At 52.6% G+C, this 14,478-nt stretch overlaps 1 protein-coding gene across 1 annotated transcript; it reads left to right on the top strand.

Moving 5' to 3' along the window:
• Positions 1 to 572: 572 nt before the first annotated feature.
• On the top strand, positions 573 to 1,522 carry RPRM (reprimo, TP53 dependent G2 arrest mediator homolog). The gene has a single exon (XM_054636796.2). The coding sequence runs from the start codon at positions 847 to 849 to the stop codon at positions 1,258 to 1,260; it is 414 nt and encodes a 137-aa protein (XP_054492771.1). The 5' UTR covers positions 573 to 846; the 3' UTR covers positions 1,261 to 1,522.
• The last annotated feature ends 12,956 nt before the right edge of the window (positions 1,523 to 14,478 follow it).

Raw genomic sequence — 14,478 nt, 5'->3', positions numbered from 1 at the left:
CCCCCTTACCCCATTCCAGCCTTGCAAGCCCCCAGTCCCATTCTCCTGATTCCCAAATCCTCCCCTTGCCACACCCAGAGCCCCCTCCCAGCCCCTCTGTGCCCCAACCCCTTCCCCACGGCCTCTTCCTCCTCCCCAAACCCGCTCCCCTTCCCGATCCTTTGCCATGCCGGACCCTCTTCCCTCTTCCCAAAAACTCCCCCCTCCCTCTTTTCCTGACCCCCACATCCCGATTCCCAAAGATTCCCCTCAAAGCCGCTCCCCCCCCGATGCCTTCCCACGCCGCCCCCTCCTCTGTCCCCCCAAAACCCCTCCCTGACCCTTTCCCATCCCTCCATCCCCTCTCCCCTCCCTTTTCCCCCTCCCGTCCCAAACCCTTCTCCTCCCTTCTCCCCCTCCCTCCCCATCCAAACCCTTCCCCTTTCCCCTTCCTCCATCCTCAAACCTTCTCCACTCCCTTCTCCCCATCCAAACCCTCTTTTCCTCCCTCTCTCCCTGCCTCCACCCCCTCTCCCCTCCCTTCTGCCCCTCCCTCCCTATCCCCACCCTCCCTATCTCCATCCTCCCTATCTCCATCCCCATCCCTCTCCCGTCCCTCCCTCCATCCCAATCCCCCTCCCCTCCATCCTTTCCCTGGCTCCCAGCCCATCCCGGTCCCTCCCCGGCTGCCCCGCGGGGCGGAGCAGGAGCGGAGCGGGCGGTGCCGAGCGGGCGGCGCGGCGGCTCCGCGGGCGCGGGGCAGCGCGGAGCGGCCAGGCTGGGCTCGCCTGGGCTCGGCACGGCTCCGCCCGGCCCGGCTCGGGCCGCCTGCATGCGGCGGCGGCGGCGGCGGGGCTGCGGCCAGGGATGAACGGCTCCTCGGCGGGGCTCCCGGCGGGGATGAGCGGCTCGCTGGGGGTTCCGGCAGGGCTGAACGGCTCGCTGGGAATGCCGGCAGCACCGAACGGCTCCTCGGCGGCGGCGGCGGGGCTGCTGGCGGGGGCCGGGGGCGCGGCGCTGGAGCTGGAGCGGGCGCTGCGCTGCTGCACCGCCGCCTCCGTGGTGACCGACGGCAGCGGCGCGGCGGCGGACGAGCGCAGCCTGTACATCATGCGCGTGGTGCAGATCGCCGTCATGTGCGTGCTGGCCCTCACCGTGGTGTTCGGCATCTTCTTCCTCGGCTGCAACCTCCTCATCAAGTCCGAGGGCATGATCAACTTTCTGGTCAAGGAGCGCCGCCCGTCCAAGGAGGTGGAGGCGGTGGTGGTGGGGCCGTACTGACCGCGGCGCCAAGCCCGGGGCTGCCCGCCGGACCGACCGCCGGACCGACCGCCGGACCGACCGCCGGACCGACCGCCGGACCGACCGCCGGACTGACCGCCCGCGGACGCGCGGGGTCCGCTCGGAGCTTTTCCTCCTGAAAAACATCGGGCGAATGGATCCCGGCATGCCGGAGGTCGGGAGATGCTCGGGGCGGCCGGAGCCGCCCATCCCGGCCCGGCCCGGTCCGGTCCCGCCGAAGTAAAGCGTGCTCTGATGGCAACAGGTCTGGGCTCCTTATTCCGTCCGCCTCCATCCCTTCCCCTTCCCTTTCTCCTTCCCCTTCCCTCCCACCCGCGAGTCCCGGGATGCGGCTGGGATGAAGCTCTCCCTGTGCCCCCGCGGCCCGTCCGGCCGGGCTTTCCCGTCCAGCCGGGCTAAATCTCCCCTTTTCCAGGGGGAAATCTCCCCTTTTCCAGCGCTTTTCCAGCGCTTTTCCGGCCCCCGCGGCTGCTGAGCGCGGGACCCGCATCCCTGCGCGCCGGGAGATGCGGGAATTGCGTTCCTGCCCCTGGATCGCGGCTGTGGCCAGGGAAAGCGCCCAGCCCAGCCCAGCCCAGCCCGGCGGGATCCCGCTGCCCGGGAACACAGCGGGAATTCTGGCTCTGGGAAAGCCCAAAATCCGGGTTTATTATCCCAGCTACGAGCCGGACCAACAGGTGACTTGGAGCGGGCACATTCCAGGGAGGGAGACGCCGCTGCTCCCACGGGATTTGGATTTCTCCGTCTCTTCCCTCCGCAGGGATCTCCCCGAGTTGTTTCTCCCATTCCCGGGGGCTCCGCTGGCTCCTGGATAAATCCGTGCTCCCTCCCAGAGGCGTTTCCCGGGAATCCCGGCAGCGGGATGGGGACGCAGAGGCTCCGACAACCTGCGGGAAAATCGCTCTCCTGACACCCAAATTCCTGCCGGGAAATATTGATTGTCCGTGTTTTTTAGTGCTGGAAGCTTTTGGAGCTTCCTGGTTTATCCCGGCGGTGGAGATGGCCGAGCTCCCGAAATTTAATGAACGCCCCTAGGAGAGGTTATCGGGAGTTTAAACTGGGGATGGAGAAGGTGAAATCCATTTCCAGCTGGGCTGGAAGGGGTGGAAAAAGCTGGAGCTGCCAGAGGCGCTTGTGGGAGAGGCTGAGGCAGAGCAGAGCATCCCCATGGAATCAATTCCCTGCGCCCGGCAGGAATCTCGGCAGCGATCCCTCATTTCCAGCCGCGTTTAGGGAAGGACAAAGAACAGATCTGCCTGTTCTCCCGGGAACAAACACGCCCCGGATCGGGAATCACAGAACAGACACGCTCCCCAGGCTGAACCGGCTGCAGAAATGTATCCGAAATTCCCCTTTTTTACCCTTCAGTGCCAGAGGAACGTTGGGAAAAGGGGAATTTTAGGATAGCACAGTAAGAGAGAGAAATAATGGAGAGGTTTCAGTCATTCCAAAGCATTTGCAGCTGTTTAACTGCAATACTTTGTGGTGTGGTGGAGAACAGGAGCATTCCCGAATCCTGGAATGCTTGGGCACTTTTTGGGAGTTAATTAATCAGGAATCCATCATTAATTACAGGGAATGCTCAGAGTGGAACACATTTTAATTAACCTTAATTCCCAACACCGGAATTCCAAGCCAAGGCAAACTCCTGGTTCTGACCTAAAATTGTGGAATTTTCAGCCTCAATCCAAGATCCCTCCTTGCCTGGTGCCCCCGCTCTAATCCAGTGTTTGTGGCTCTAATCCCTAAAAATATCCCTCATTTTAGGCAGGGGTGTGTTGGGGAAAGGGTTTTTCCTGCTGGGTGATGTGGAGATGTTGGGACACATCCAGTGCATCCATGGGATTTGGGAATTGGAGAACAGATGGGATGTTTATAACCTGAGCATGGGCTGGGAGAAGGAAGGGGAGGAAGAACCTCTCAGACTCTGGGACCACCTCAATCCCAGATTTTTGGGGTGATGGAGGAGCAGGAACCTCGTGGGGAACAGAGATTTTTCCCAGCTGCTCCCACCATTTTTAGGAAAACACCTGGAAAGCTGCAGGAAGAATCTGTGGGATCGACAAATTTTGGATTTTTTTTAGGGCTTTTTTGGGGTGAACAAGACCCAAAAATTCCCTGCAGCCCCAAGGAGAGCAGGCCCCTGATGGAATACTTGGAATTCCCCTGGAGTACAGCAATGCAAGACTCCAGTGTGACTTTGCTGGAGTCGGGGCTGGAATGCTCTCACCTCGGGCTCCCTGAATCCCTCATTCCTGTCTCCACAGCCATGACATCATTCCCGTGGATTGAATCCCAGTGCCAGCAGCTCTCCCAGGGCAGAGCTCAAGGCCACACACCCTCCGTGCTCATCTCCCAGCTGGAAAACCCCAGAAAAAGCCTCTGCAGGGAATAAACCTCCCCAAATCCCACCTGGGTCCCCAGGAACGCAGGATGGGAGAGCAAGGATGGATTTCCCCCTCCCAGCCCCAAAGTGCTGCGGATCCATCCCAGGACAATCCTGGAGGTGCCTCGGGTGCTCCCAGAGCCCCTCTGGAGAGGCTGGGCTGACACCTCGGCCAGGGAAAATTCATTAAAACTCATTAAAATCACACCTGCAGCCCCGGAGCGCTCCAGGTAACGGCTCTGGGGTTTCATCCTCTGCTTCCCAACTCTTTTTGGGGATCCTCATCTGGCCCCGGCTGAGGGAGGAGGGGAAGGAGCACTTTGGCAGCTCAGCCACACCGGGAGCAGGGGGGTTAATTCCAATTCCACGCTCAGGCCACATTCCCAACGATTTTTAAAGCAGCTCGGCTCCAATCCGGAAAATCTGCACCCGGGGTTCATTTGGAGCTAAAAAGTCAAACCTTGGTAGGGACAGAGCAGCTCCAGCTTCCTGGTTTGCCTTCATATTTATTATTCCAAATGGAATCCATGCCTGGATCCTGCAGCGCTGGGGCTGGCAACTCTTAATGAAAGGATGTGCCCTAAAAATCCCAATATTCAGCTGGGAATCCCTCTGAAAATTCCCAATATTCACCTGTAAAATATTCACCACTTTAGAATTCCTGATATTCAGCTGGGATCCCCCTCTAAATATCCCAATATTCAGATGGGAATCCCTCTAAAAGTCCCAATATTCACCTGCAAAATATTCACCACTCTAAAATTCCTGATCTTCAGCTGGGATCCCTCCTCTAAATATCCCAATATTCACCTGCAAAATATTCACCACTATAAAATTCCTGATCTTCAGCTGGGATCCCTCCTCCAAATATCCCAATATTCAGATGGGAACCCCTCTAAAAGTCCCAATATTAATCTGGGATCCCTCTCTAAAATTCCTGATATTCAGTTGGGATCCCCCTCTAAAAATCCCAATATTCAGCTGGGAATCCCTCTAAATATCCCAATATTCACCTGTAAAATATTCACCACTATAAAATTCCTGATATTCAGCTAGTAACCTCCTCTAAATATCCCAATATTCAGATGGGATCCCCCTCTAAAATTCCTTGTATTCAGTTGGGATCTTCCTCCTAAAAATCCCAATATTCAGCTAGGAATCCCTCTAAATATCCCAATAGTCAGATGGGAACCCCTCTAAAAGTCCCAATATTCAGCTGGGATCCCCCTCTAAAATTCCTGATATTCAGTTGGGACCTCCTTCCTAAAAATCCCAGTATTCAGTTGGGCTCCCACTTTAAAAATCCCAGTGTTCAGCTGGCCCTCATTAGCAGGAGCCCATTAATGATCATTGAGGAGCCCTCATTAGGGGCCTGTTCGTGTCCATGAATGGATCGGCTCCCATTGATCCCAGCGGGAGCAGCGCTGCAGCCCCAGGGCACCGCGACCCTTCCGTTCCTCTGCCACAGAACCCAGCAGCGCCAGCTCCGGAATTAAGGCTTGGAGCTGCTCTCCCAAAATCAGAATTTTGGAGCTGCTGCTGGCACCAAATTCCTCCAGCCAATTCCCAAACTCTGGAATCGAAGGGTTGGTGCAGGAATTATTTTGAAGCGTTCAGGGAAATGTTGGAATTAAGGGTTGGTTTTTCTCGTCCCAAAATTCTGTAAATCCTCCAAGGTGAAATTCTAACAGCAGCACCTTCTCCCTTCACTGAACTGAACTCCAGCCCAAGGAATGTTGGTGGATATGGAATTTCTTCCCTCTGGAATATGGAGCCGGGCTGGGAGAGCTGGGAATGTTCCCCTGGAGAAGGGAAGGCTCCAGGCAGAGCTCAGAGCCCCCGGCAGGGCCTGAAGGGGCTCCAGGAGAGCTGGAGAGGGACTGGGGACAAGGCATGGAGGGACAGGACACAGGGAATGGCTGCCAGTGCCAGAGGGCAGGGATGGATGGGACATTGGGAACTGGGAATTCCTGGCTGGGCTGGGATTGCCCCTGGATCCCTGGCAGTGCCCAAGGCCAGGCTGGACACTGGGGCACCCTGGGATGGTGGGAGTGTCCCTGCCATGGCAGGGGTGGGATTGGGATGGTTTGAAAGTCCCTCCCATCCCAAACCATCCCATAATTCCATGATTTATCCAATGGTCACTGATGCATTTGCTGGGATCCGGGTTTTTTTATGGACACCTTTATTATTTCATGCCAAAAATCCGATATTTTTTATAGCTGGGGCCCAGACGCTTCCTCTGAAGATGGAAGCTGAAGGAAGTTGGAGCTTTCCAGGGCTGGGCAGATCCATCAAATCAGCCACGGGCAGCTTGGGACCTATTCCACAGTTATGGGATGTAATTTTAGCCTGTGGAAAAACAGTGCCAGGAGCACCTGATGTGACAAACACAGAAAGCAATCCATCACTGTCCTGGCTGTTATTCCATCACAATCTGGAGGGTTTCATGTCCCCACTCCTTGCTGCTGTTTGGGAAGTGTCTCCAGGGAGCCTGGCTGGAGCAACCAGGGAGGGAGATGGAGAGGGGATGGAGGAGGATGAAATAAATGGAATTGGGATGAAGGAGATGGAGTGAGAATTGAGGAGATAGAAATAAAGGAGCCAGGATGAAGGAGATGGAATCGATGAAATAAATGGAGTCAGGATGAAGGAGATGGAGCGAGGATGGAGGAGATGGAGCAGGGATGGAGGAGATGGAATGGGAATGGAAGAGATGGAAATAAAGGAAATGGATGAAGGAGATGGAATCAGGATGAAATAAATGGAATCAGGATGAAGGAGATGGAGCGAGGATGGAGGAGATGGAGCAGGGATGGAGGAGATGGAAATAAAGGAAATGGATGAAGGAGATGGAATCAGGATGAAATAAATGGAATCAGGATGAAATAAATGGAGTCAGGATAAAGGAGATGGAGTGGGGATGGAGGAGATGGAGTGGGGATGCAGGAAATGGAGATGGAGTGAGGATCGAGGAGATGGAGCAGGGATGGAGGAGATGGAATCAGGATGAAATAAATGGAGTCAGGATGAAGGAGATGGAGTTGGGGACTTCTCCCTGTCTCCAGCAACATCCAAGGAGCTGGAGTGAGGAACATGAGGATTCACCCATGGATATGGGGCCTAAGAGGAATGTAGGGATGATTTCACAGTGGGAAAAATGCGAGTGTGGATTAAAACCTGACACAGGGATTCTCACAGGTTTGTTTGGGGCTGTGCCACGGAATTAATGGTGGATTTGTAGCCCTGGATAATGGAAGCTCAAAATCCCACTGGGATATCACCAATGAACTGGGAAGGGAGAGGAACATCAACAAAAATCCCCTGGAATCTGGAAAAGTTATGAAGAAATAAATCCATGAAATAAAAACATGTGGCCTTGGAGAGAGAAATGGAAAGGAGTGTGGGATGTGGGATCCCAGCAGCCACTAATCCCTAATTCCATGTGTCAAACCCCTTTGGAACATCAACAGAGAGGGAACCATGAATCATCCTAATTCTCTTTGCACATTCCATGCACTTCCCATCCCTTTTTGCTCTTTTCCAATGGTAATTCCCAAACTCTGGAGTCAAAGGGTTGTTGCAGGAATTATTTTGAAGTGTTCAGGCACCTGTTGGAATTAAGGGTTGGTTTTCCTCACCCCAAAATTCCATGAGCCCTCCAAGGTGAAATTTTACCAACAGCATCTTCTCCCAGGCCCATTTTGTCACAGGAATTACAACTGGAACAAAGCAAATCCAGGGATAGCCTTGAAGTGGGAAATGAATTCCCTTGGGGAAAAAGAGGATGTTACTGGAAAATGGAGGCCAGCAGGAATTAGCTAATGAGCCCTGATATTGGTCATCCTTGGACACAGCAGGAAAATCCAGGCATTAATTAAAGTGAGGGTTTCGGGAAAAATGATGAACTTTGCTATAAAAAGAGCTCAAAGCTTCCAGGGAGCTCCATGTGCCATGGAGGAGCTGGGCATTAATTGGATTAAAGGCCTGGGGAGACCTGGAACAGCAGCTCTGGGCTGTGGAGCAGGGAAAAGGTCTGGGAATTCATGGGAATTCATGGGGGACTTGACATAAAACCATGGAATTGTTTGGGTTGGGAGAGACCAGAGCAAGCCATGAACCATCACCGTTAATCCTGTCCCCAAGTGCCCCCTCCACAGGTCTGGGAACACTCCCAGGGATGGGGGTTCCACCTCTGGGTGCTGTGCCAGGGCTGGAAAACCCTTTCCATGATGGAATTGTCCCAAATATCCAAGCTGAAATTCCCCTGGGCCAGCCTGAGGCCGTTCCCTCTGCTCCTGTCCCTGTCCTCTCCTGGCAGGGAATTCCAGAGAGGGAAAAGATCCCTGGGGATCCTCCTTGGCTCCAGCCTGAGCCCCTGCCCAGCTCCCTCAGGGATTCTGCAGCCCCTGCCCAGCTCCCTCAGGGATTCTGCAGCCCCTGCCCAGCTCCCTCAGGGATTCTGCAGCCCCTGCCCAGCTCCCTCAGGGATTCTGCAGCCCCTGCCCAGCTCCCTCAGGGATTCTGCAGCCCCTTCCCATCTCCCTCAGGGATTCTCCAGGCCCCTTCCCAGCTCCCTCAGGGATTCTGCAGCCCCTCAGGGTCCCTCCTGTTGGATCCTGGAGCTGTCCCCAGCCCTGGAGGTGCCCTGGGCTGTGTCACCCCGAGCTGGCACAGCCCAGGTGCCAGTGGCTCTTTCCCAGCTGGAAACTCAGGTTTTTTGGGAGATGGGAATGACTGCACCTCCTGAGCCAACTCCACCACACTCTGGGATGAGTCAGAGCCCTGCATTAAGCCCTGGGATTTTCCTGCATCCAGCAAAGGTGGGATGAGGGAGAAAAGCACAATTCCATCATTCCCTCCCAGCCCTCAGTGCTGGTGGGTGTTACCTGTGCCAGTGGAGCTCATCCATCCCACAGCAGGGCTGAGAAAGGCTGGAAAATCCCTTTCCATCCCAGATTGCTGCCGAGGATGGGCATCCCGTGGTTTCCCAGCTGAAATCCAGGAGCACTCAGAGCCCTGGGCTGGTTTAATGGCCATTAATGGCCCCGTGCTGCTGCCTCCTCATCATTGCCATTATCCCGTGGCTCAGCAGCTCATTCCAGGTACCCAGAGCTCCTTCCTTGCTGCCCGTGGAGAGGGGAGGGAATGGCTCCTGCTGTGCCAGGATTCATTCCCAAATTGCCTGGGGAAAGCAGATTGAGCCAGGCTGCAGCAGCTCAGGAGGGAGAGGCGCCACTGATCCCACCCAGAGCCCGGAGAGGAGGAAAATCTGCGCTGCTCCTAAGGCTCCAGCAGGATCCACATCCCGGATTTAGGGCAGGAGCGGGGTGCCAGGGGCAATCTGGGGGTGGAACTGCCAATATTGTCCCAAATCCCAGCCAGGACCAGGTTCCTGCATTCCTTCTGGAAGTTTTCCTGTCAAAACACCGAATCTTGGCAATCCACACAGGCCTGGGGTGTGCAGCTCCTGGAAGAGCCCAAGCCTGGCTTTGCCTCCAAGGCAGAGCTCAGAGCATTCCAGGGAGCTGGCATTGGAATTCCAGGCTGGGCTGGGATGGAAAGGACCTTAAATCCCATCTAATTTAAAAAAATTGCTTTTTTTTCCCCCTCAAATATCATTCTGGACCTGCAGAACTTTTGGGGTTATGAGGACGATGTATGGGAATATTTGGTTGGAAATGGATGATGGGATTATGGAATTCCAGACTGGTTTGGGTTGGAAAACACTTTAAAGCTCATCCCAAAAAATCAGGAGGTTTGTACCTGAAAATAGAGGGAAATTCGGGGGAACCAGGAGGTTTACACAGAAAATAAAGGAAAATAATAAAGGAAAATAAAGGAAGGAAAAAAAATAGAGGAAAATAGAGGAAGGAAAAAAATAAAGGAAAATAAAAAGGGAAAAAATAAAGGAAAATAAAGGAAGGGAAAAAATAAAGGAAAATAAAGGAAGGGAAAAAATAAAGGAAGGAAAAGAATAAAGGAAAATAAAGGAAGGAAAAAAATAAAGGAAGGAAAAGAATAAAGGAAAAGCAAGGAAGGAAAAGAAAGGAAAACAAAAAGGAGGTTTTTACTGGAAAATAAAGGGGAAAAAGGAAAACAAGGAGATTTTATACCATCAATAAAGGAAAAGAAAGGAAAACTGTGAGGTTTGCACCTGAAATAAATGGGAACAGGGGAAAAAAAAGAGGTTTGCCCCTGAAATGGAGGAAAATAAATGGAAATAAAGGAAAAGCAGGAGGTTTGCAGAGCCAGAGGCTTTACTTCCATCTCATTTTAACCTGGAAAATCACCTCCTGTCATCCAGGCTTCAGCAGAGGATTAGGAACTGTCCAGGACATAAAGGGAAAATAAAGGATGGAAGATTTTATGACAGGAGAAAAATGAACAATAGCCAAAATCCATCTGCGAGGGAGAGAGGGGCCAATCCATGCTTTCTGCTGGGTGTAATGTAATTTCTCCAGCATTTTCTGACTGATAAGCTTGGATGAAGTGTTTGTGTTGGAAAAATTCCGTGTGCTCAGGAAGGGCTCATTTCAAGGGATGGCAAAGGAAGGAGAAGGGAGATGGGAGCGTGGCCTCCAGCACTGGAAGTTTCTCTGGGATAATTATCCAGAATTATCTTCTCCCACACAAAACCCCCTGAGAGCCCATGGAAAATCCTGGATGCAGGTGCACAGCTCATCAGCACAGGGACAGAGGTGGGAATGGCAAAGGAATTGTTTGGAGAAGCCTCCAAATCCAAGTTCTGCTGTCCCTGAGCTCCCCCAGCTCCGGCCCAGCCTCCTCTGGGAAGGGATTAATTCCCAAAAATCCAGGGGTGCAGCTGCCTCACCTTGGAATCTGCTGGGGAACACCTGCAATTCCCAGGAAGCCCATCCCAAATGCAGAATTTTGGGAAGCAGAGGGACCTGACCTGCAGCCAGGGTTAACTCTGAGCTCGGGTTTAACTTCAGGAGCCTCCTCAGGGCTTCTGAATCCCCATCCAAGCTGCAATTCCCCGTTTCTCCTGAAGCCTCAACTTCCAGGGATTTCCTGACTCCTTTTCCTAATTCCTCCCCGCTGTCCTGCCCTGCAGCAGGCAGGGAATGCCAAAGGAGAGAATCTTCTCCTGACCCAATCCCGTGGGATTCCCAGGCTGGAGAACCGGGATCTCCGCTCCAGGGCAATCCCACCTCTGGAATTCCTGCCAGAGGAGCAGGAAAAACACCCCTGAGGCTCCATCCCCTGCATCCAGCTGCCCCAGTGCCTCCCATTCCTGCAGGGATTTCAAATGCACTCGGATGTGGCGCTTGGGAACACGGATTGGGCCCTGGAAGTGCTGGGAATTTTGGGATCCCATGCCCTCGGATGGTTTTCCCAACCCAAACCCTTCTGTGATTCTCCAATCCTGCTCCTCATTTCCTGGCCCTCAAAAGTGCTTGGATCAATATTCCCTCAGTTCTCCCAAGGTTTTGGGTCTGGAGGATTTCCTCAAGAAACGTATTTGGGAAAATTAAGGATTGGCCCAAATAACAGAGATCCAGTGACAGCCAGGCATCCCCAGGTTTACTGGGACAACTGGGAAGATTCTGCTTGTAGTTTTGCACCACATTCCAACATTTTCCCTGACTCAGAAATCTGCTTTCCCACAGAAACCACAGGTTTTTCCCAGAGATCCCAATTATTTTCCACAATCTGCTTGATTTGGGAAAATCTTTCAAGCTCTGGAAATTCTTTGTAGCGACCGACTTCGAAATAAAGATTCCCAGAAAAACTTTTAAATAAACGATTCTTTTAGGAAATACCTGATATGGTTGGAAAACATTTGGGATACTGAGAATTCCTTAATTCCTGCCTTTCCAACATGTCCATCCATATTTTTAAATTTGGTTGCATTTCGAGAGGGGAAAAGCAGCAGCTCCAAGGAGCTCTGGAGGGATGGAAAAAACCCTGGGATAAAGGGATATAAAATTATGAGGAATTTGAGCAATCCATGAAGCCTGGAGGAGTTTTCCTTCTCTAATCTGTTCTCCAAGAGGCACACAACTGGAAAACTGAAATTCCAGCCCTGGATATCACCAGAGTTGTTTCCTTGGTGACTGTAACCATGGGAAGGACCTGCATTCCCTTCCCTGAGCCTGAGTGAGCTTCTTCTGATCAAACCAAACAAACAAAACCATAGGAAAAAGAAAAAAAAAAAAAAAGAAAAACTGAAATATTTTTTCCACTCGGGTGCCATTTTCATATTTGGGATTCAGCTGCTGCTACATTTTGAACACATTTCTTAATGGCTCTAAACCCAGTGGGAGTCAGCAGTTCCTGTCCTGTCTGCTGCCCTTATTCCCACTTTTTATTGAGTTTGAAAACTTGGAAAATATCCCTAATGTTGTCATATTCAATCCTTGGCCTGCCAGGGTCCCCAGGTGCCACATCCACAGGGCTTTAAATCCCTCCAGGAATGGGAACTCCACCTCCCAACCTTTTCCCTGCAGGAATTTTCCCAATATTTTCCCAACTGCGCAGGGACAGGCACTGCCCCAGGCTGTGTCACACCAGGGCTGGGACATCCTGCGTTTCCTTGGCCTCCTTCCCATCAAAAAGGCATTTCCAGGAGCATCCCTGGAATTTGCAGCACAGTTCCTGCTTTAAGGAATCCCTGAGATCCCTCCTGCTGCAATTTCCAGATGGCGCCAGGAGCTAAAACCACATCCCAGGTCCAAGGTGGTTTGGGATCCACTCTGGGATCCAAGGTGGTTTGGGATCAACTCTGCAGAGGCTCCTCATCCCTGAATCCCTGGGAGCAGCTTTTCCCAGGTTCTCATCCCTGAATCCCTGGGACCAGCCTTTCCCAGGTTCTCATCCCTAAATCCCTGGGACCAGCCTTTCCCAGGCTCCTCATCCCTGAATCCCTGAATCCCTGGGACCAGTCTTTCCCAGGTTCCCATCCCTGAATCCCTGGGACCAGCTTTTCCCAGGTTCTCATCCCTAAATCCCTTTCCCAGGCTCCTCATCCCTGAATCCCTGGGACCAGCCTTTCCCAGGTTCTCATCCCTGAATCCCTGGGACGAGCTTTTCCCAGGTTCTCATCCCTAAATCCCTGAGAGCAGCCTTTCCCAGGCTCCTCATCCCTGAATCCCTAAATCGCTGGGACCAGTCTTTCCCAGGTTCTCATCCCTAAATCCCTGGGGTCAGCTTTTCCCAGGTTCTCATCCCTAAATCCCTTTCCCAGGTTCCTCATCCCTAAATCCCTGGGACCAGTCTTTCCCAGGTTCTCATCCCTAAATCCCTTTCCCAGGTTCCTCATCCCTAAACCCCTGGGACCAGCCTTTCCCAGGTTCTCATCCCTAAATCCCTGGGACCAGCCTTTCCCAGGTTCTCATCCCTAAATCCCTTTCCCAGGCTCCTGGTGCCAGCCCCTTCCCAACGCTGCTCCTTCCCCTCCTGGGGAGCCACTGCCCGTTGGATGCAGGAGCTGAGAGCTGCTCCTCCCTCATTCCTCTGGGAATTTCACCTCATGGAAGTCTGGGATCCGGCCAGGCTCAGCTTTTCCTGCAAAAAGCAGGGATGCCAGCAGAGGATGGAGCAGAGGGAGCAGCTCCTCCCTGCTTCCAACCAAACCTTCCTCCCTCACAGAGAACATTCCAGGAATTCCCCATCCCCAGCCCGCCACTCCAATGGAAATGAGCTCCTGAAAATCCCGGAGCTGTGAGGAGCTGGACCTTTGGACAGAAATCATTCCCAAAAAACCATTCCATGGTGTGGGATAGACACAGCAATCCCAGCCCTGCTAGCACCGGGTTTGGGGACATCCAGGGAATCTTGGGCACCAAAAAATGGGAGGGAAAACTCCAAAAGGAGGAGGAAAATTCCAAAAGGAGGAGGAAAAACTCCAAAAGGAGGAGGAGGAAAAACCAAAAGGAGGAGGAGGAAAAACTCCAAAAGGAGGAGGAGGAAAAACTCCAAAAACTTAACACTGGTTCTTAAATCTTGGAGCAAAACAAAGTTTTCACCCCAAATGCACATCCCACTGGATAGGGGGAGGTTGGCTTGAACCACAGAGCTCCTCTTTCCCTAAAAATAAACCAGCAAAAATTCCCTGCAAATTAAACATTCTAAAATGATGGGCTAGTGAAAAAATCAAGGATTTCTCTTCAGCTCCAAGATTTTTCTCCAGCACAAAAATTTCTCTTCCCAACAGAGATTTCTCCTCCCATCCGAGGGAGGTTGGGCTCTGCCAAGAATTCCTGGAAGAAAGCAGGGATTTGGGGAAGCCCTGGATCTTTGGGTGCAGATTCCCAGCTCTACACTCCTATAAATCCTCTTTTCCCAGCTGGAATTATTTTGTCAGATGAGGAAGGCTCAGCTAGGAAAGGGATGATCATTTTGCACGGAGTTGTAAACACGGAGTTGTAAATATTCCACGGGAACATCCCAGCTACTCTTGGGTTTAATGTATGCCGGCAAAGTGGGACAAATTCTCCTCCCAGTGCCAAATTTTCCAGCTGGGATCTCATTTGAGCAGCTCCACTCCAGCTTTGCACTGAGCCATCCCTTTGTATCCCGATGGAAATGAAGGGGAGAGAGGGAAAATGGTGCTCCAAAGCATGGATCTCCCATGCTCCCTCCAATTTCAGGGAATTCCAGCCCCACTGGGAACCCAGGGGGTTCATCCCTCCAAACACAGCTCCAAAATCAGCAAGGATTTATTGTGGTTTCATGGAGTTGAGGAATGGTTTAGGCTGGGAAATCCTCCAGGATAAAGGACAGAGCCAGGGAATGGCTCCCAGTGCCAGAGGGCAGGGATGGATGGGACATTGGGAATTGGGAAT

Source organism: Agelaius phoeniceus, chromosome 7 (assembly GCF_051311805.1).
Source record: "Agelaius phoeniceus isolate bAgePho1 chromosome 7, bAgePho1.hap1, whole genome shotgun sequence".
Lineage (NCBI taxonomy): Eukaryota > Metazoa > Chordata > Aves > Passeriformes > Icteridae > Agelaius > Agelaius phoeniceus.
This window is presented reverse-complemented; position numbering and strand designations above follow the sequence as displayed.